The sequence below is a fragment of the Micromys minutus genome (assembly GCF_963924665.1).
Source record: "Micromys minutus genome assembly, chromosome: 1".
NCBI classification, from domain to species: Eukaryota; Metazoa; Chordata; class Mammalia; order Rodentia; family Muridae; genus Micromys; species Micromys minutus.
In genome coordinates, this window is record NC_137969.1 from 71,771,072 (window position 1) to 71,793,080 (window position 22,009).

A 22,009-nucleotide genomic window follows, 5' to 3' on the forward strand; every position below is an offset into this window, starting at 1 on the left:
AAGTTTAGGGGACAGACAGATTTATTACATGGAGCACAAATAAGGAGTGTTGACTACACCTGCTCAACCCATACCAAAGCCTGCCAGCGGTAGGTAGACTCACTGTGTGCTATGATGTTCTGGTACCCAACAGAAGAAGCCCTTGAACAACACAAAAACAAAAACCAACATTCACCTATGAATTAAAATATATTTCAATTGTTCAGGGTTGTGACTCTCTATGGCAAATTGCTTTTAAAAGAAAACATTCTAGATTCACAGTCCAGCCCATCCCTTGACGGCCACAGAGCTTTGGAAGCAGCAACTTCAGTAGAACAAAAGGAGGAAGACACCCAGATTTCCTCGCTGGGCTAGGATGGAAGTGATAGAGGAGAGGCTTTCTCTGAACTCTTCTGGGTCTCATCTAACTAACTCAGAGCTAGTTCTACACCGGTTCTCAAGTGAGACTGTAGTGAGGTTGAACCCCTGGCTGACACACGCAACCTCTTGATGCCGTAGAGCTTTCAAAAAAAAAATTTTCAAAATAAACCTTGAAATGTGTAAATTGAGTTTGCAGTTTTGTGGTGGGCCACTTTGATGGCTACCCTAAGGTTCAGTGTGGATACCCCTGTCCCACCCTAGACCCCAAGCTCTCCCATTTGTTTTTTAAACTGAACTTTCTTTGGAAGAGCCACATGGTTTCCCCTGTTCTTTTACATGCCGTTTCTGAACGCCAGGGTTTGAAAAGGATCATTTGGGTGTAGACTCTCAAGGTCAGGGATTTTTTTTTTTCCCCCAAGGCTTTAGAAAATTTTTTAAGTCAGCATCCTGGAAGAACAGCTGAACTGATCAATTAAATTTTCTTAGGTTTTAGCAGTTGGTATCACTAACCAAAACACATAGATTAAAATCAAGAAAAGGTGGTAGAGGTCATTTAGGAACAGAGCTATTCATAGGAAGCACAGCTTTGGAAGAGGCATAAAGTTTGTTCGGTCATAGTAAGTTCACTCAATGTTAACTATCTATATGTAGCGAAAGCTGGAATGACGATTATAAAAGCTGCTCTAGGTTCTTTTATGAGAACTGAATTTAATAGAAATTGGGAGTTCCCTCTCTCATTACCTAGCCCCACCCCCTCCAAAGTCCCCCACCCCCAACACACACAAACAAAGCCCATTACAGCGGCCTGACAGGCACTGAAAGAGATGGCAGTATCTATTCCTTTAGTTCTGAGATGCTCTGGTTTTCATTCCACACACAAGAGCTTGAAATTGCTAATTTACCCGTGAATCGACATAAATAAAACTAAATGAAATCCATATTCTCTTTCTCAAAGACGAAAAGGATCAGAAGGTGGATCTACGCGTCCTAAGAAGCAATATTGGACTAAGGCTCTGCCACTCCAGCCTCTCCCAGCGTCCCTCTGAAACCTCCAGCTCAGCTCCCCTCGCCACACTCCGAACCCCGCCTACAGTGACACCCACGGTCAGCCGGCTTGAGCTGACTGGGGGCGGGGACTGCCTGGATTGGCTAGGACGCCTGTGTCACGTGGCTCCGCCCCTCGGCCTATCTCACCTCACCCGGTCTGGGCGTGGAGAGAACTTGCCGAGCTGCGATTGGTGAGCCTAGCGCGGGGGACGATGACGCAGGAGAGGTGGGGCCTGTCTGAGCCTTGATTGGTCGGGGTGCTCATGGTCACAGATCATGGTTCGGGCTGATTGCTCCTGAGAACCCAGGCTCCGCTGCACGGCGTGGAAGGATGCGGAAGGTGGTTTTGATCACAGGGGCGAGCAGGTGAGGTCTCCTATGGAACTCCGGAGGCTAAGTTCTGGGGTCGGTGACTCACTTCGGTGGGGTCCGCACAGACACCATTCCGCCCTTCTCTGGCTTTCTAAGAGGTGTGGTCCTGCCTGCCTCACTGGGTGCTCGGTGACTGGCGCTTTGAATTAAACATGACAATGGAAAGGAAAACTATACCGCCAGTGATTGATCAGCCTGGCCTTGTTGCTGACCCTATGCTCTCAAGGGACCGTCAGTCTCCGGAGAGTATTTAGTTGTAGGCACCCACAGTTCCCTTTAGCCCTAAACAGGCTGTGGTGTCTTATACTCCCGGTGTTTAAATTAACTTTAGGACAACAGTGGAATATCATCCCTGCAGCATATTTCACACACTCTCCCCAGAACTATCGGTCTCTTGCATCTATGGCTTATGCTAATAAAGTTGCCAGTTCAGTTATTCCAGGCTTGCCCATTTGACCCTTGACCGGCTTTATTGCCAAGTAGACTTACCATTTGTCCAGGAAGAAATATGTGTGGAGGATTCCCCCAGCTGGTTACATTGATGTTTCCGAGGAATTAATACAGGATTTGCTACACGCCAATTCGGCCTGTTTCACTGATCCAGTCACATCTATATTAACCGAGTCAGTGTAGATGGGGTCTATCTTGGGATTTTTTTGTTAGTGCGCACTCCCGGCTTTAGGTCAACAGGTTTTTGGTGGATCTTATGTGGAAAGTGCCTATAGAAGTCAGGCCTGATTTTGTGTGATTTTGATAGACTGTGGTGTGTGCAAACTTATACTGAAGGTCTGACACTGGAAATAAGGATGAATAGGTCCAAATACGTTTGATCCTTTGCTAGCAGGGCCACCAGATTGTGTGGGTTCTAGACTCACTTTGGGGTTCCCTTCACTGGCAGTCTGCATGAGAGCTTGTTATTACCCAGGATGGCATTGCTGTCAGCAGTGGGCCCCATCTGCTGGACACTTCCATGTTACTCTTTCTGACCCAGTGTATCTAAAGCCTCTGAGCTCCGCTCTTCTCTGCTTCTCTGTCTTTGGCTCCACAAGATTGCTATTTCTACTTTTTGTCTACTTGCATTGAGGGCTTTTTCTTACTGTTGGTTACTCTGATTTAGTAGTTGACAGGGATTCAACCTCCTGCTGTGTTACTCTGCATTCTCCTGGGGGGAAAACCAAAACAAAACAACAACAGAAAACAACCTCAAAACCTTACTTACTGGGATTTATAGGCCTCCTGATAGCAATGGTACTAAGGGATGGTGAGAACCCTTGCCTTGGAGGGACCCAGGCAGCACAAGAAAATGGGCACAAAACAAACAACTGATAAAACCCTCTTTACAGAATTTGCTGGGGATATAGTAAATCACACCCTAACAGGTACTCTAAGCCTCACTTACTGTGTCTTTGAACTCTATTTGAGGGGAGCAACTGGATGTTGCTTATCAGCATGGCTTATCAGGAGGGATTCCTTCTTCATATAATGTTTGGGTGTCTTCTATCTGCATGGGCTTCCCATTGGAGTTCGTATCCACACAGTCAGTTTTCTGAACCAGACACATCGGCCTTCATTTAACACCGTTTCCGTGAACTCACGCTTGTGCCTGAATTGTCCTTTCAGTGGCATTGGGCTAGCCCTGTGCGGCCGGCTGTTGTCCGAAGATGATGACCTTCACCTGTGTTTGGCGTGTAGGAACCTGAGCAAAGCTAGAGCTGTTCGAGATGCCCTGCTGGCCTCTCACCCCTCCGCCGAAGTCAGCATTGTGCAGATGGATGTCAGCAGTCTGCAGTCGGTGGTCCGGGGTGCAGAGGAAGTCAAGCAAAGGTGAGTCTCTTTTGGAGAGATTGCTGTGTATCACAAAATTAGTCAAATGAGAAGGAGCAGGAGAATACGGAAAGGTAATGGGTATAGTTGTAAAACGAGTTTGCTTTCTTATGTGGTAGTGTAGCATGTCATTTACTCAAACTGAACCGGACAGGAAATATGGAAAGGTAATGGGTATAGTGTTGAGGGAGTTTGCCCATAATGACATTAGAGCCCTGAGAACTTGGAAATAACCCTTCTCAGTTGGCAAAAGCAAATAGATCTGTATTCTGCTGCATTGTGTCCTGTTAGAACGCATACAAAATAGTGATGCTATGATGCTGTTTTATCCAGAGAGAGACGCGACGGCAGTCCTTTCATTTTTGAATAGACTAATGCTGCTGCTGGATTGAAACCAGAGCTAAGTCTCCACACTTTACTAAGCATTGCTTCTTTGTGCAGAGCAAAATAAGTTGCTATTACTAAAGTTTGTAAAGTAGATAATGGGGTAATTAATCTGAGGTCCCATTGGCTTCACTTTCGTGACAGATGGTAGCTAAAGCAGCCGCAATTTCATTACTTAAAGTAACCATTTTAATAATTTGAACCATATGTTTGTTGTATGATCAAGAAATACTGATGCATAATTGATATTGTCAACCAAGTGTATATTTCAGAGTCTGGTGTTATTAGCTGTGGCTCCTGGGTTACATAGAAGACAGGATTCTGGGAGACACTCTGAGCAGGAATGTTGCCAGAGCATCATGGGAGCAGGTACCACCTGCCTTGACCCCACTTCCAAAGGGGTGTACTTACATTAAGGCTTATGAAGTTTCAAAGCTGAAAGAAGCTCACCCAAGTTTGGATTTCTCGGCTCCTCCATGGCATGTATTCCAGAGCAAAGCCACCAAGAATACATAATTCCCCTACATTTATGGTTTTAGGGTATGAGTGTGACCTTTAATCAGTTTACGATGTGTAGATCCCGGCCATGAGCTTTGAGTGGTTTCCACTGGGTTTTCTGGTTTGGTAGATCCCCTGGCCATCCAGATTACAGCACTGATGGGTCATGTCAGACCTGTTGGACATTGTGTGACTTTAACTTGCTGACTTTGGCGGGCTGGTATGAACTGGTAAAAAGACCAGAAGAAAAAGGGGTGTCGAGGGTACTTCAGTGCTTGATTGGTGGGCTGCAGTTGGATTTCTGTCTAGAGATTTCACTTCAAAGCCCATTAAAACCATCCTGAGCAAAGATACTCAGGTGTCCACTGTGGCTAGAGACACTGCTGAGAAAGAGCCATTGTAACCCACATTGTTACATTGTAACCACATTGTTACATTGTGGCAGTTTTCATCGGTTTGGAAAAAGTTTCTCAGTCCTGGGGCCTTCTGCGTTCTGGAGGTGGAGTGCAGTTTTGTCTCATCTTTTCTAACAATGCCTTTTTTTTTTTTTTTTTTTTTTTTTTGGTATTTTACTTGCAGGTTTCAAAGATTAGACTACTTATATCTGAACGCTGGGATCATGCCTAATCCACAGCTAAACCTCAAAGCATTTTTCTGTGGTATCTTTTCAAGGTAATTTTCAGCCTAGATCAGTGGTCCTAAACCTGTGGGTGGAGACTCCTTGTGGGGAGGGGTGCATGAGCCTTTCAGAAGGGGTCTCATATCAGATACCCTGCATTCCAGATATTTACATTACAATTCAGAACAGTAGCAGAATTACAGTTGTGAAGTAGCAATAAAATTTATGGTTGGAGGTCATCATAACTTGAGGAACTGTGTTACAGGGTCACAGCATTAGGAAGGCTGAGAACCACTGTTGTAGGTGAACTGAGTGCAAGGAAGGTGTTCATTTTGTTGCCATGGTTTTGCCTCTTCTGTGTATGTTGAGCTGGGGAATGATGAGAAAGATGAAGAGAAACATAAAGGAGGAATTGGGATAGTCATGGAACTCTGCATGTGGACGGGGTTATTTTTTTTTTTTTTCTAATTTATTTATTTTATGTATGTGAGTACAAAGTTGCTGTCTTCAGACACACCAGACGAGGGAATCAGATCTCATTACAGATGGTTGTGAGACACCATGTGGTTGCTGGGAATTGAACTTAGGACCTTGGAATTAAAAGCAGTCAGTGCTCTTAATTGCTGAGCCATCTCTCCAGCCCTGGTCATGGTTTTCATAATGGTCTAGGTTTTTGGAACATTCCCTATCATCAGATGGTTCATATTGATAGGGCTGAAGGTTTGGGTCTTGTTATCTTTCTAGATAGGACAGCATTCTTAGAGAGCCTCCAGCATCTGGGAGGCAGCCTCACACGACGCCTGGCTGTGTGTCAGGAACTAGGAATACAGGAAACTAACGTCTGCCTGAGAGATTCTCGATACACAAGAGTATAGTGGCTTTCAAAGCTGTCTAACCACAGCCAAACTCAGAAATATGAGTGTTTGCAACCCAATGCATTAATTCATAGAGATTTTTTTAATGCAGGAGACCTGCTCACTTTCTTTTTACTTTTCTTCCATGAAAACAAAACATGCATCCGACCCACTATTAAACTGACCTCACAGCCAGACACTCTGTTAATGTGTTTGATGCTCTTAGATTTCCTAGTGAAAAAGACAACCTGGTTAACTTCTTTTCAGTAATTAAACACACTCAGTATGGGTGACAGTTTACGTTTAATCTGACTGGGTAGCTGGGGCAGGAAAGCATGTTAAGTATGCCTGTGAATTTGGGGGAAGAAGCATTTAATATATCACTTAATACAAATGTCCAAGAAATTGGTAATTTGTCATCTATAGAATCAAAGTGTGTGTGTGTGTGTATGTATGTGTGCATGTGCTCATGTGTGTGCGTGCGCGTGTGTGTGGGTGTAACATCTTTGGTATTTTCAGTTCAAGGAGCTTTAAAAAGTCACACTACTGTCTTTTGTTGTTTCAGAAATGTGGTTCACATGTTCTCCACAGCAGAAGGACTTTTGACCCAGAATGACAAGGTCACTGCTGACGGGTTCCAAGAGGTGTTTGAAACCAATCTCTTTGGCCACTTTATCCTGGTAAAAAGTCTGGGGTCATACTAATTCCAAACTTATTACTGTGATCCTGAGGGCGTGCATGCACATATTACTGTTCTGTGAAGCTTGTTAGTTGACGGTTAGCATTAAATCTGCTTACATAGAGAATGGGGGAGGTAGATTGGGACACACAGGGTCATTTAAAATCAACTTACATAGCAGTATAAAGGCACATTGGTTCTGTTGTAAGTAGATCTATAAGCTGGGCTTGGCAGCACATAGCCTGCGATGGTAAGCGTGCTGCTGTCATTAACACTGACACGTAGTTGACTTTTCGTTATCATGGTTTCTTCTTCAGCCTCCATACTTGAAAGTACAATTCTACATGCATAAAAGAGCCATCATTAGATGTGTGGCTCATCTCGTGTGTTCTGGGGTGTTGTCTGGCTCACTCTCGTGGTGTGGCTTTAATATAGAGAGTAAGTGGTCAGCCAGGATGGCGTTATAGCTGATTGGTGCTGGGAGAAATTTGGTGCTGGGTTCGCCTGCATAGAACCTGTACCTGTTGTTTCTAACCTCTTTTCTTTGATCTCAGGTCTCTTAATTAGACCTCAATGAGTCCTACCATGTAGTTATTAGAATTGGAATGTGGAAAACTAGTATGGACCAATCATTAAATGAGTGAGATAAATATTTAGTGCATGTATGATAGCCTCAGGTATTTTCTTAAGAAAACATAGAAAAGTGTAATATGAATATTGTACTCTCTTTTGTATAAACAAGAAAAGATTTATATGTATATATATATGTGTGTGTGTATGTGTGTGTATGTATGTGTGTGTGTATAATTTTTTACATGGATTATATGTATAAAATTTATATATATATATGATTTACATATATAAAAATATATATTTATGTTTTTATGTGGATTAAAATGAAACAGAGAACTGGTTGCCATTGATGAACTTGGGAACCAGGATGTTAAGAGTGAGTGGAAGATTCATATTTTATTCTCTCACTTTAATACTGTTTGGGTTTTAGTGCTACAAAGTATCACATTCTTAATGACACTGACCTACTAAAACACCAGGCTAGCATAGGGTTCTTATCCGATCTTTTCTTACATAACTCTAGAGAGATCCATCATCTAATGTGTTCTTGATCTCCTTAGAATCCTCTCCCGTTCCTTTGCCGTCTTTTTGAATTATTAAATAAGATAGTCATTGAGAAGTGGCGACTCACGCCTACGCTGAGATAGGAGGATAGCTGCAAGGCCAAGTCCATCCAGGGTTACAATATGAGGAGCCCCTTTCTTAAACAGACAAACAAACAAACATAAAGTGGTGATGATAGAGATTAACTCATTAATAATACCTATAGTCTAATATTTACAAAGTTAAGTTGTTAGGAAAGCAAATGAGAGCTGTGTTCATGGGGCAGACATCACAGGTGTCCTAGCATGCCTTTGTCTATGAAGACTTCACATCAGGGGGTTCAGAATCCACTTAGTATTACAAAGCTATGATTGCAGTGCCTTCTTCTTCATCACATTTAGGAATCTGACCAGATTCCATAAAACACAAACTTGACTGCATGGTTCATGTGTAAATGAAGAAATGGATCCCTTTCTAGGTTGGCTAGCGTATAAAAACGATGACCAGACACTAAGCGTGGGGATCCTTTCTGTGACAGACTCCGGATGGACTCTTGCGCATTCTATACTCGGTTTCTTCTTTCACCTGCATTTTATATCAGTGCTGTGAGAACCTAATGACACAGTTCTGCTCAGTTATTAAGTAAAGCCTATACTAAAGTTGCCAGTTTTATCAATTCTCGTTATCAGCTCTGGGGCTCTGTCCAGAGCATCACATTACATTCATAGTCAAGGCTCCTTAGGTCCTTTGTTCTGGAAGTCTCACAGGCCCGCTTTAGTTTGATGGCCCTGACAGTTCAGGCTTGCCACCCTAGCATTTCATAGACTGTGTCTCGGTGAATTGTTCTGCTGTTTGTCTCACAGTGAGATGGTAGAAGGTTTTTGGAAAGACTGCAGACATAACGTTTCTGTCTCATCACCTCATATCCAGATTGCATATTCCAAGGCAAGGGTATGTTTGTCATATGCTTATAATCCTGGCATGTGGGTCATGGAGGCAGGAAGAGAGTTCAGAGCTAGCCTGTGCTACAGTCACTGAGATGCATAGTGAAAGCCTGGCTCGGAATAATGACTACAGAGTCCGTGACCTTTCCACGTTGACCTTGCTCACCTGCCTTGAGGTGGCTTGTCAGGCTTCTCCGCTGTGAAGTCATGCTTCTGTCTCCGTAGTGAGGTGTTCGGAAGACTCTTGCTGTGTGTAACCTACACCAAGGGGTTTGAACGTCACCTTTTTAAAGATGGATTATCTACAGAAATTTGTTGGAATTTTTCTATCAGGAAAATTTCTCACTTCCATTTTTAAACTCAATTCATTTGGTATTCATGTGGAATCATGGTTATATATTTTATATACCAGAGTTTTTTTATTTTAAAATGATACCCCTCTCTTTAGTCTCTGTAACATATATTATATGTTATATATGGCATAGGATGGTAATTAGATGTACTTACTTGACCATCTATACCACTTTTTCTTTATTTTCTTTTTTCATTTTAAGATGGAAACCAAGACAAACTGTTACTAGAAATGAGAATATGGGTTCTTGTTTCTCTGTAGATGTTAAGAGCTCCAGGCCCTCTCAGCTAATAAACCATGGAGATACATGTGTGCATATTAGCTCATAGCTGTATACATACTTATACATATAAATAGTTTCTCTAACATGAAGAAACATTAATGTCTGTAGCCCTTCTAGCTTCTTACTCTTGCAACAGTAAAAAACCTGTTCCTTGCTACCATATCCCTACCCATTTACTTGTTGAATTCCAGTATACATAGACAGAAGGTTTAAATGGTTTAGCACACAGCCCTAGTAGATCATGATACCATTTATTCTGAGTCTTCTTCATTTAGATTCGGGAACTGGAACCACTTCTCTGCCATGGGAACAACCCCTCTCAGCTCATCTGGACATCCTCTCGCAACGCAAAGAAGTCTAACTTCAGCCTTGAGGACATCCAGCACAGCAGAGGCCAGGAACCCTACAGCTCTTCCAAATATGCTACTGACCTCCTGAATGTGGCTTTGAACAGGAATTTCAATGAGAAGGCAAGGCCTGCCCCCGAGACGCAGATGTGAACAGTCAGTTTCCTGGGAGAGAGATAAGCAGCATTCATCCTTTTAGGAATAGGCCGTTTGTTCACTGTTCTGCCTTCTTTAAGAACTCTGATCCCCTGCTAATAGAACGGCGCTTGGTAACTCCAGTACAGCCACTAAGGACTTTTAGTGCTGTCCATATCTGTCTGCGTGTGTTATTTAATGCCTTCCCCACTGCAGCTAGGTGGCTCTCACTATCCCAGTTTTCAGATGAAAACACTCACATTTTGAGAAGTTGAGTCGTATACTCTAAGGTCATATGATGCTTGGACTTTGTGTACTGAGCCTCAGACCTCCAAGCCTCTGTTATGCTGATGACTAAAAGGCAGTCAGTAGTTATAAAGGCTGTGATGGGGCTCCGTAGCTCTGTCTCTCTGAGCTGACCGATTGCAGGGCATTTATATAAATGAGAAGATGCCTCTTATCAGTCATGCTAGCTCCTAGTGACCACAGTCACCTGGAGTCACTGCCACTTTGAGTGAACTGATTGCCCAGGTCCAAAATCTTAACTAGATTCCTTGTCTTTCCCGTTGGTATTCTCTGGTTGTCATTACAGCTTGGGGTCAGAGTGTTGGTCCGACTATGGGTTTCCTTCTAACATCTTGAGATCTTTAGAATTTGTCACAGCTGCTCTAAGTCCTCCTTCCAGAGGGCAGGGACAAGCTGAATTAGTTCCATATTAGTTCCATTAGTTTCATAAAAAGCTCTGGAATTTTTTTTTGACATTTTAGTTCTCAACTAAAATATGGGATTTGTTTTCAGCTCATGATTTATCTTTCTCTGTGTCCCAGGAGAGAAAATCTTAGATTTACATTGGGGGATTCCATCTGAAGCCTTTAAAATGACTTTTTCCAAATTTTTGGTTTACTTTTTTTTAAAAAACAGATTATCATTATTTTGGTATTTTTGGTGCTGGGGACCAAGCCCTGGGCTTTGTACTTGGTGCAGTACCAGTTGAGGTAGAGCTCAGTTCTTGCTAACTTTTGCTTCCTGATCCCTGTAAGTGATTTTAGACTTAAATGGTCCTACTAAGCAGCAAGGGCAGCTGAGAGTCCAAACTTGCCATTCCCTGGATTTCTGGCTCATATGTGTGTCTTGTATTAACAAGCATCCCTGAACTAAGTCAACTTGCATCAGATGAAAATCTCTGGATGACTCTCCTCTGTGCTCCCAGGGTCTGTATTCCAGTGTGATGTGCCCGGGTCTTGTAATGACCAATCTGACGTACGGAATTCTGCCTCCCTTTATTTGGACCCTGCTTCTACCGGTGCTATGGCTCGTAAGTGGCAAACCGTTATTTTCTTAATACGGAGTTATGAGAGTGAAGAATTCAGCTCGTAAGGGACAGACCGCCGTTTGACTTAAGGTGTTTGATGTGCTGGGGACATGAATGCAGACGTTCTGTCGTCAGCAGAGACTTGTTGTTGTTGTCACTGCTCGGAACGGCCACATAATACTGTTGCTTTCTTTCTGTCAGCTTCGTTTCTTTACACACGCGTTCACTGTGACACCGTACAATGGAGCAGAGGCACTGGTACGTTACTAGGACTTTATCGCTTTGTGATAGAAAGGTAAGCTCGCTGATGGCAGTGAATGATGTCGGGAAAAGGCTGTCCTCAACCTGTGGGTCACAGGGGTCGCCTAGACCACCAGAGAATACAGATATTTATATTACGGTTCACAATGGTAGCAAAACTAGACTTAAGTAACAATGAAATCATTCTAAGGTCGTGGGTCACCACAACAGGTGACACTGTATTAAAGGGTCTCAGCACTAGAGAAGGTTGAGAACCAGGGCTGTAATGAGACAATCTCCCTGGACAAGCAAATTCCATTTGAGAATAAAGAATCATGTTACAAACATGATGTTGGAAGCTTGGCATTTAGCACCAGCTGGGACGCTAGTCGCTGTGACTATAGAGAGCAGGTTTCTGTAGAAGCAGGATGCACCAGGGGCTGCAGGTGACAGGACACTAGAGACTCAGTCAAAGCAACGTGATGGCCAGTTAATGGCCAGTTAATGACTTCCCATGAGATAGAGGTTTGAGCAGGGGCAACAAGATCTGTGGTCTTATGTACTGATTTTTCTTCCTGGAGCCAAAGAGGTGGCTCACTTGTTCTTGTAGATGACCCAGTTGCTTCTCAGCCTTCACATGGCAGCTCACAACTACCCATAACTCCAGTTTTAGGAGATCTGATGCCTCCCTGATGTCCACAGGCACCTGGAGTGCATGTTCTACACTGACATCCATGCAGACAAAGCACTTATAGACATAAAATACATCTAAAGAAAAAAATGCAAAGATTCGTCTTCCTCTCTTGCTGCTGGTGGATCAAGCTGCTTTATTTGAAAACCAGGATTTCCTCGGATGATGCCTGACAGCTACTCAGGAGCTATTCAGGAGCCGTACTTCTGTTTTCTTCCATCCACTAGTAATGCCTTTGCATATTTCTCAACTGAGCCCCAAAGCTCTGCTGGGTCAGAATTCTCATACGAGAAGAGAGCTGCCTTGGGACTGGAATCCTGTTGTCTTAGTTTTGAAGGATGTACCAATCCATCAAGACAGGACTTTTATCCTAGAAACTTGAGGGCTAGCACTGTGGTGTCCAGGCCTGGCTATTTCTTAAATCTTGACCACATTGAGTTTGGGGGAAACATGAAGGGAATGAATAACATTAAAGAATGAAATGGTTTTTGTGAGACCACAAATCGTGAGGAAATGTGCTGTTAGGCTGTATTGGTATAGTTGCCAAGATATAAGAATCATTCCTGTGGTGCCTTAGGAGTTCCTCATTCCACACATCTGTAGTGTGAAAGTCTTGTTTAGGTGTCAGGGGCATAATGAGCATCAGTGGTGTGGGGTGTATTTAGAAGAGAAAAATCCTTTGTTGCTAAGTAGCTTAGAGGTGCATTTGGAAAGTAATGAATCCATAAAATAGGGAAGGAAACAAGTCGTCTTGTCATTAGGTAGGGACTGTTCTTTGAGCAGTGGAAAAGCTAGGACCCACTGGGGCTGGGGCAGTTAGAGCTGACTTCGATGCAAGTGGAACTAGATCTAGACTGAGGGCCAGGTGATTTGGATATGGTGAGCACCATAATTCTAGTCTCCCGGTTTAAAGGCTTCATTGTGAAGGGCTGGAGAAATGGCTCAGGGGTTCATAATATTTGCTACCCTTGTTGAGAACCCAGGCTCAGTTCCCAGCCACGAGAGGCTGATAGTTATGACAGAGGATGGAAGCTCATCACATGAGCTACCAGGATCTCTTTCAATTCCTGTGTAAGTTTTGTTTCCTCATGAGGGGGCCATTGAGCTTGAGCTAAGGCATAGGCCAACCATGAGGATGCCAGAATTGTATTAACCATCACATCCAATTCCTCCAGTTCCTGACTTGGGACCCTAGAGCATTGTCCTGAGCATCTAGGCTTTTATTATCTATGAATAAGAGTGAGACCAGGGAGCTGAGGCAGGGTGTGGTGGTGGACTCAGTATATTTTAGCAGGTCAGTTTTTTCAAAACATGATTTAAATTGCAACAAATACAGGGTGGTGGCTCAATGGAACAGGATAGAAAGTTTAGAAGGCCCATGAGCAGAGATTTAGTTTGTGAGAATGACCAGAAATAGACGGGAAAGATGAGCTTTGCAAGGGAGGTTGTTGCCAAAATGGCATAATCTTTATGTCCTGCTTTTCACCAAAATAATGCTCTAGATAATTGAAGAGGTCTGTATGTCAAAACTAAAATATAAAAGTATTAGAAGAAAATACAGGGAATTATATGAAGTTTCAGAATGTGAGGGCTTGCTTGTCAGAATATGGAATCTCTACTTATTTTAGTGAAAACTAAAATAAACATAGCATGATCCTAAACTCCACCATAAATAAAGCACAAAGTAGAATATAAACATATCTGCCTTACACAAAAGGTAAATATTTTCTTACTAAATCAAAACCCCAGCAAATGGGAAAACAGTATTCATTAGAATCACAGACAAAAGACAAAGTCACAAAGATTCTGAATGGGTTCAGCCGTGTATAAAGATGCTTGACCTCACTGATGCTAAGAGAAGTGCAAACTAAATCTATAATTCAGAGCTCAGCTCAGATTAGCAAAGGCGTGGACATTTAGTGCAGGGCTCTGATGGCTGGTGATAAGGATATGAGACGGCACCTGCATTACACAGCTTCCATGAGGCTTCTGTGAACTGTTGTACCCACCATCCCTCATGGCTGAGTTTGTAATTACAAAGACTGCAGTCTGCCCATGTGTTGTTTCATTAAAAGCCGAGTATACCAGTTACAGCTCCAGCCCAGGATGGGATCTCTGTACTTCCAAAAGCAAACGAAACACTTCAGTATACACAGGTTCGAAAAACGGAAGGTAATGATGTTAATGTGAAAGCTCCCGTTTAAGAGAGGAAGGTATGTGTTACTAAGTGGAGAGAGATTTCTTTGTATGACCACATGATAGAACAGTAGGTTACTCCCAGAGATGGCAGCCGTGGGGCTGCAAAATTGGAAAGGGAGGAAGACTTCCATTTTGTATCATGTAAATCTTTTGGTCATGTGCATCTTCTTACTGGTAAACTATTGTCCTAGTGACCTGTGCTTTCCTGTGGTGTGTGCTAAGAAGGACATTGACTGAGCCCGTGGATGAGACATGGATTCCTATGGGAATTAAGGGAGAAGATGGCCGAAGTGAAGATCGTTGTTTTGTTCTCTTTTGTTATTTTGCTTAGATTAGCTCTGAAGTCTACTACTGTGGAGCAGGCTGATTTAAGTCTCTCCTCAAAATAGGAGAGTGTTTCCAAAGGCTTTCTGAAAAGACTTTCCCAGTTTCTTTGGGGAGCCCTGAAGAATACTGATGGCAGATCTCACCTGCTTGGGACAAGAGCAACGTCACTGATGTCACCGATGTCACTGACACATTCTTCCTTTCCAGGTGTGGCTTTTCCACCAAAAACCAGAGTCTCTCAATCCTCTGACCAAATACCTGAGCGCCACCACAGGATTCGGGACTAATTATGTCTGGGGCCAAAAGGTAAATCTGTTGATGTTATGTGTGACCTGCAGCCAGGCTGATGCTCTGGGCCTGTGATATTGACAAACCCAGTTGTGCGGCCTCTGTGCCTGAGTCTTCACTCTCGTGTTATCATGGTCCATTTCATTGCTCTCTGCTTTCTCCTGTCTCAGAGCTCTGGGCATCTTCTTTCTGCTAGGCCTCTCTCGCCTGTGTCTTGTTGATGTCTGTCAGCTGTCAGAACTCAGCATCTTCCCAGCCTTCTCTGTCTCTTTAGACTAGGCCTCTGGTGGGATTTCTTGTACCTGTTCTGTGAAACACTCAGGTGTCCCATCAGCATATAAGGCTTAGGGGGAGGGAACACACCTGTTTCTCTCCTATGCTGTCTCACGTGGAGACTTTTAATAAATAAATAAGGTTGTATGCAATGCAGAATACTTCTGTGTGAAGTTAACATCTCTCTGAAGGTGCATTCTGTTTGAGATAATTGTCAGCTTTGTCAGACAGCTGTTTTGAAGAGGCAGGGACTAGAATAGAGAAATCAAATTGGTGTTGAGTCTTTCAGAGTCTCTTCTAACAAGAAATCAAATAGAATTCACGGATGTGGGGGGAAGAGAACATGTACTTGGGACTACAAGAACATGCTGTAGCTTTCTCACCAGCAAGGTTTATTGTAGCGTCCTGTTTTTTTTTCTGCCCAGATAATGGAGGATGCAAAATGGAGCTAAAAACCAGCTTTCCTAGTTTTTGAGATATGTCGTATTGGTTACTAGTGACTTAAAAACATTTTTGAGAAATGGCTCCTCAGGCAGGTGTGGTGTTTCCTGGCTGTCTATCTCATGCTGGGCTAGCTCACCATGGTGTGTTAACCTAGGAATGGCTTTGAGAAATTGAAACAGTTAAACAGAAATGACATGGTTGTTCTGGGTGCTTATTGCATGAATTATTTTGTTTTAAGACAGGGTGTCATGAAAACATTCTGGCTGGCCTGGAACTCTATCTTAGTGGGGAGAGTTTCTGTTGCTGTGGTGAAACACCATGACAGAAGCAACTTTGGGTGGAAAGGGGAAAGGTTATTTCCCCTTACACTTCCACATCGCAGTCTATCAGTGAGGGAAGTTTGGGCAGGAGCGCAAGGCTGGAACCTGGAATCGGGAACTGAAGCAGAGGCCATGAAAGGGCGCTGCTTATTGGCTTGCTCCCAGTGGCTGGTTCACTTTGCTTCCTTATGGAGAGCACCAACTGTCGATCCAGGGCTGATGCTGCCCACCATGAGTCCCGCATCTGTCATCAACCAAGAGAGTGAGCCACAGGCCTGTCGGGTGGCTTTTCCAAAATGATGGTTGTGTCAAGATGACATGAAATTAGCCAGCAGACTGGTTATATGCCAGATTGGCCTGTAGAGGCAGATCAGACATCTGCCCGACTCTGTCTCCTGAGTACTGGGATTGAAGATCAGCACTACCATGCATATCTTTAAAAACACAAACAAAGCCTCAAGTGTGTGTTAATTTATAATCCTTAATATACAAAATGATACATTTTGGAAATTCTGTTTTAACTTAATGAGCTTATTTTGGGGCTTTTAGCGTTTATTTAAACATGTAACCTTACAGGGAACAATTTGCTTATCAAGGGGAGAAAATGTTTAATTCCACAAACCCGAGTATTTCATTAATGTTCTTTGAAACACATTGAAGAGAATACTTTACCCTTTGATTCGTTTGGGGAAATCAGCTTTCCCCTCTGTTAAAAGGAAGGGGAGCTATTGGCTGCTGATAGATCTTGGGGGGGGGGTCACTATCTTCAGTTGTGTATCCATTGCTGAGCCTGCCTGCAGCAGTGGGCTGCCACACCCATGCACGGGTGGGCCGCCTTGGCTAAACCCAGTGTGACACCACACAAACCAAATGATATGAAAGCAGGGCAGGGACAAGTCGGGTCGGGGATAAGAGAGGCAGAGAGTGAGGATGAGTATAGCCAGAATGCAGACTTGTCCTGGAACAGGTTTCAGTAGAGGTGAGCCTGAACCAGAGAGATCTGTAACGTTTTCAATTTCAATCTGAATAATGAACACGATCCAATGAGGAGAAATGTTGTTTGCAAAATGTTGAAAGGTTTACTTAATCTCTAGCCTTTGAGAAGAGCCTGTTTTTTTTGGAGGTTTAGGCTCCTTGTTGACTAGGTCACAAAGAGATCCTGTTTGCAGAAGCTGAAAGATGGTTCTTGTATTCAGTTGAAGTAGGATTTTCTGCCGGAAGAACAAGAATACAAAATAATAGTGATGTAAGACTGAATCTCCAATTTCTTACGCATAGAAGCACGTTAGAAGGGGGTGAGGAATTCAGATGTGATTTCTGCTCCCCCCACCTCCGTCCCCTTTTCCCCTTAGCAGTTGATTGGATGAAAGTAGTCAGAGTAGAAAATCATACTCACATTGTGTATCTCTCTGCCTAAAGAAAGCAGCGGGAGGTTAGGTGGGTGCTGAGTTTGCATGAGCATTTATGTCCTGGTGTTTCCCAGCAGTCCCTGGATGTTCCCTTCCTGCCCCTTCCTAGCGTCCAGTTTTCTCACTTGCGTGGACACCTCCCTTTGCTAGCATGAGTGTGTTTTATTTTTCTTTTGCAGTCATCTCGATTTGTGTTTGTTTTCCAGATGGACATAGATGAAGATACTGCTGCAAAATTCTATGAGTCCTTACTGGAGCTGGAGAAGCGCGTCAAGATCACCGTTCAGAAGTCAGATCACCCCAGCTGACGGCGATGTTCTCCAGAGCATCCCTTCTGTACGTTCCGGTGCACATGGCCTCCTATCATGCTGGGTGATACATGATTGTAGTAAACTATAAGCCATGATGATCTCTCCTCCTGCTTTTTAGAATGATCTCCAAGACTGTGTGTGTGTGTGTGTGTGTGTGTGTGTGTGTATGCACATGTGTGCACACGTGTGAGAAAGGAATGGCAAAGTAGAGGGGCCAACTAGAGACTCTACAGAATAGTGCCCTATCAGAATTGCTAGAGGCTTCCTGCAGAGCCACCTGGAGCCCAGTAGTTTAGACTTGTGTGATGGGGACACAGTACAGCCTGAGCCTTCTTTTAATCCCAGCGAGGACAGACCCATGCTACTGAGTAGGACTTCTTTTTCTTTTCCCCATGATCCCCTTTTATACTCTCCTTACATTCTCCTTCATATCCTAATCCTATGCACTGTCTGTCCACGTGGCCCCCACGTGACTGCCCACACAGGGCAAAGTATGAATATGTTTGGGCCACCAGCATTATTTCTGGTCTTTAATAACATCTGCAGATGTATTCATTACGGACAGCTTATCATCATGATCATATTCCACTAGAATTAAACGTATAAAATTATTTCTTTGTGTTTCAATAAAATAAAATTAAAAAAAAAAAAAAAAACCCTGAAAAACTGCTAGGACACCATCCGCTGCACAGTGGAATCAGGGGAAAAGAGTTCATTTTTATGTGTCAGATGATGAGTTTTTTAAACCTTATCTCCATAAATCTTAGCCACACCTGAGCATCCTTTGTTATGAATCAGAATGCTAGGGATGGGTAGACATTTTTATTACAAAGGTATCTTATCACCCGGGATATAATCTAGTCAGTAAAACTCTGAACAGAAGTGAGAGAAAAGTGACACACACGTATAATCTCCCTACAGGTGTGGTATGAAAACTTTCTGGTTAGAGGTTCTCTAATTTTGTTGACCAAGATCTATTTTATTTATTTATTTATTTATTTACTTACTTATTTATTTATTTATTTATTTATTTATTTATTTATTTATTTATTTATTTATTTATTTATTTTGTAAAGATACAGGCACGGCTCCTCTGTCTCTGGGAAACAAGGGGTGGTTCTTCATTCTTCATCCCGAGTGAACTCCCATTTGGAAATGGCTCCTCCACGCGGAACTCATGTTTCTCATCTGCAAAGCAAAGCAACACCTCTTTACTCTGCTCCTCAGGGCCCTGCTTGAGGGTTGGATCCGTGCTCTGTGTGAACCATGAAGAGATCCTCATTTTGGTAGAGAATGGTGAGGTTCCTTAGAGATCAGTAAGCCAGCATGCCGAGGTCCACCCTTCTGAGGAATGCTCTCTTCTGTTCTCAGGAGACAGCACAGCTCAGCAGGATGGTATGGGGGGATTAAGGGCCCTGCTGAGGGATAGTCATAATCTTAACTTGTATTGAGAGTAGATTAAGAGAAAGCATGGGTTTTGCTTATTTGTGAGTTTGGGGAAAACATGTCCTTCTCTGGGGTTATCAATTTATGAACATCAAGTTATTCATAGAATTTCTTTATTATCCTTTGGCTAACTACATTAGGAATTCCCTTCATTTTATTCCAGATACTGGAATCTTTTATCAGTAAGGCAGTTTTCCAGTTTTGTTGGTGTTTGCAGAGAACCATGTTTCTGCCTCATTGTTTGTTTTTTCCTTCCTAGTTACATACAGATTTTTAATTTTACTTGGTTAAATTATTATTATAATTATTTTATTTCCTTTGGTTTAAAGTAAACCTCTTCTAGTTCCTTGAGTTAAAACTTAGGTTTCTTATTTGGAATTTTTTTTTTTTGATTGCTACTGTAAGCATTTAATTAAAAGCATTTAATTATATAGAGGCCATTCTTAGCCTGACTTAACTGCATCCCACATTTGCCGACATACTGTCCTGCTTTTATTTTCTTTCTTTCGACCATAGATGATTTTATTAATTTCTGTTGAGGTTTCCTTCTATGAATTATTAAGCAATATTTAGTGTTCATGTCTTTAGAGATTTAAAAGATTGATATTTGGCTGGGAAGATGGCTTAGTGGTTGAGAGCACTGGCTGCTCTTTCAGAGATCCAAGGTTTGAGTCCTAGCACCCTGTGGTGGCTCACAAGATCTCTATCTCCATTTCTAGGGGATCTGATGCCCTCTTCTGGCCTCTGTGGGTACCACACATGCATATGATGCACAGACAAAACACCCATGCACATAAGAATAAACAATTCTTTTGAAAGTTGGTACTGGTTTTTAGGTGTAGTCTGTTGGGATTTCCTAGCTTTATGTGAATATAGTCAGGATATATTGAGTCCTACTTCTGTGTTACAGTTTTTTACTTTTATTTATGGTCCAGGATCTGTTCTGCTTGAATGAGTATTCTGTGGGTTTTTCTTCACACCACACCAGCCCGTATTTCCTCTTTGGGCCACTCTGGGTTGTTCTGTGTGTATTCAGAGTTCACACTTGCTCTTCAGTCAGGTGGTGTGTGGGAGGGTCACACTGCTCTGTTGAAAACAGCTGTTTTCACCTTTACACTGCCTTCATTTCTGTGTGGGTTTTGCTCTTCCATTTCTTTCCTGTGTTAAATCAGTTTTTATTGTTCCATGACAGTTTATGGGTTTAGTTCTGAAATTTTGATTCATTTTATCCTTTATTTTTATGGCTGTATTTTGCATGCTTGGGCATGTTGAATTCAGGGTCTTGGGGCTCATCTTCTCTCTGTAGTTGATTCCCCAGGCAGGAACAAGGTGTATTGTATTTGTCAACTAAAGCTTTTGTTTGTTGGGTTTGTTTTTCCAATTTTGTTTTCTTCAGTCCTCACTAAGGTCTTTCATAGTTACTGAATCTAAAATTTTATCATGTCCCTAGGGATTTATCATCCTTATCTACCTTGTAAAAACAAAAACAAAGTATTTATTTGAGGGCTGAAGAGATGGTTCAGCACTTAAGAGCCCCGTCTGTTCTTCCAGAGGACCCAGCTCACTTCCCAGAACCCACATCTTGGCTTCACACTCATCGACTGTTCCAGGGGCCCAGTGTTCTCTTCTTGTGGTGCATAGACATATGATCAAGCAAAACACACATACACACAAAAGTAAAAATTAGTCTTGAAGAAACCCATACTAACACCCACTAATGGGGCGGGGGAGGGTAAAGTTGTGATGAAGCTAAAATCCGTGCATCTCAGACCTTGCCTCCTCGCCCTGAGTGCTTCCTGACAAACACCAGAAGCAGGCTGCTGCCCTGTTTCTTTTCCTGCTCTGCTCCAAGCTAGCCTGGAGTGCACACCTCCATCCCTTCCGTGAAGCTTCCACTCTCAGAAACATACACCAGCATTGAATAACTTATTTTCCTTGTGTCAATAGAGGGTGCTTTAAAAAAATACCTATTTTTGTGTCACACTGTGTGTGTGTGCCTCTTACTGTTTCCTGTTTGACTTTCCACCTTTGTTAATAAGAGATATTATCTATATAATAAAGGATGAAGCTCTTGCCTAAAAAAAATAATTTATTTGTCTAACATTTTTGCTCATTTTTCTTGTTTATTGTCCTTTAATATTCCAAAGGATCATGGCCAAGACCTCTTATTGCTGTTTCTCTTTGTATTCCTAGCGTGTGATCAATGGTTGCCATTTCTAGGCTCTGTATACGAACAGCTGATTGAATAAGCATTTATTTGAATAAAAGTTTCATGCTATCTTGGTCTTAGACTCAGTTGATTTTTATTATGAGAAAGCTACACTGTATCTTAATTTGGAATAATGTTCAGAATGCCAAGCCAGAGTTTACTGAGACTCATTATTTTCTAATCTTACCACATTATGTTGTATTAATAAGTATCCTTCCTTCCCACATCATTCTTGTCTTTACTTGTGAGTTAACTCTTGGAGAACAGAGTGACAGCATCTACCACGAGTTAAAAGCGCACTTGCCTTTGGCAAGTCAGTGTCTCTAAATTTACCCTAAAGACAGAACCCAAGTACATCCAAAGTGTCAGGGTTACTGTCACCTGCTGGAAACTCTTGGTGCTAAATATGCTTTGAAAAGTAAAACTGCTTGTTCTTTGGAAAGATAAGTTGGTGCACACAATGCAGTATAGATGTAACAGCCCTAGAGGGAGTTGGGGTAACAACCGGTAATCAAAGCCAGTTAGTTGTATGTGAGCGAAAAGGATACATGAATTCACACCAAAGCAGGATATGAACTATAAATAGCCTCCTAGTAGCACGGATGGGTTCAGCTGCTGAGGAGAATGCTAAACATTTCAAAACCATGTTCACTTTTCCAGGCTGTTTGGACTTAGAAATTGCAGGTAAGGGATTTTAGACCAACGTAGCAATGTTCACTGTAGCAT

At 42.5% G+C, this 22,009-nt stretch overlaps 1 protein-coding gene across 1 annotated transcript; it reads left to right on the plus strand.

Annotated features, from left to right (window-relative positions):
* Window positions 1–1,681: 1,681 nt before the first annotated feature.
* Window positions 1,682–19,344, plus strand: HSD17B7 (hydroxysteroid 17-beta dehydrogenase 7). Its single transcript, XM_080936872.1, has 10 exons — window positions 1,682–1,773; window positions 3,400–3,603; window positions 5,065–5,157; window positions 6,524–6,638; window positions 9,608–9,802; window positions 11,025–11,129; window positions 11,328–11,384; window positions 14,791–14,889; window positions 17,524–17,653; window positions 18,705–19,344. Exons 1-9 carry the CDS (start codon window positions 1,739–1,741, stop codon window positions 17,623–17,625), a joined length of 1,005 nt encoding a protein of 334 aa, XP_080792998.1. The 5' UTR covers window positions 1,682–1,738; the 3' UTR covers window positions 17,626–17,653; window positions 18,705–19,344.
* The last annotated feature ends 2,665 nt before the right edge of the window (window positions 19,345–22,009 follow it).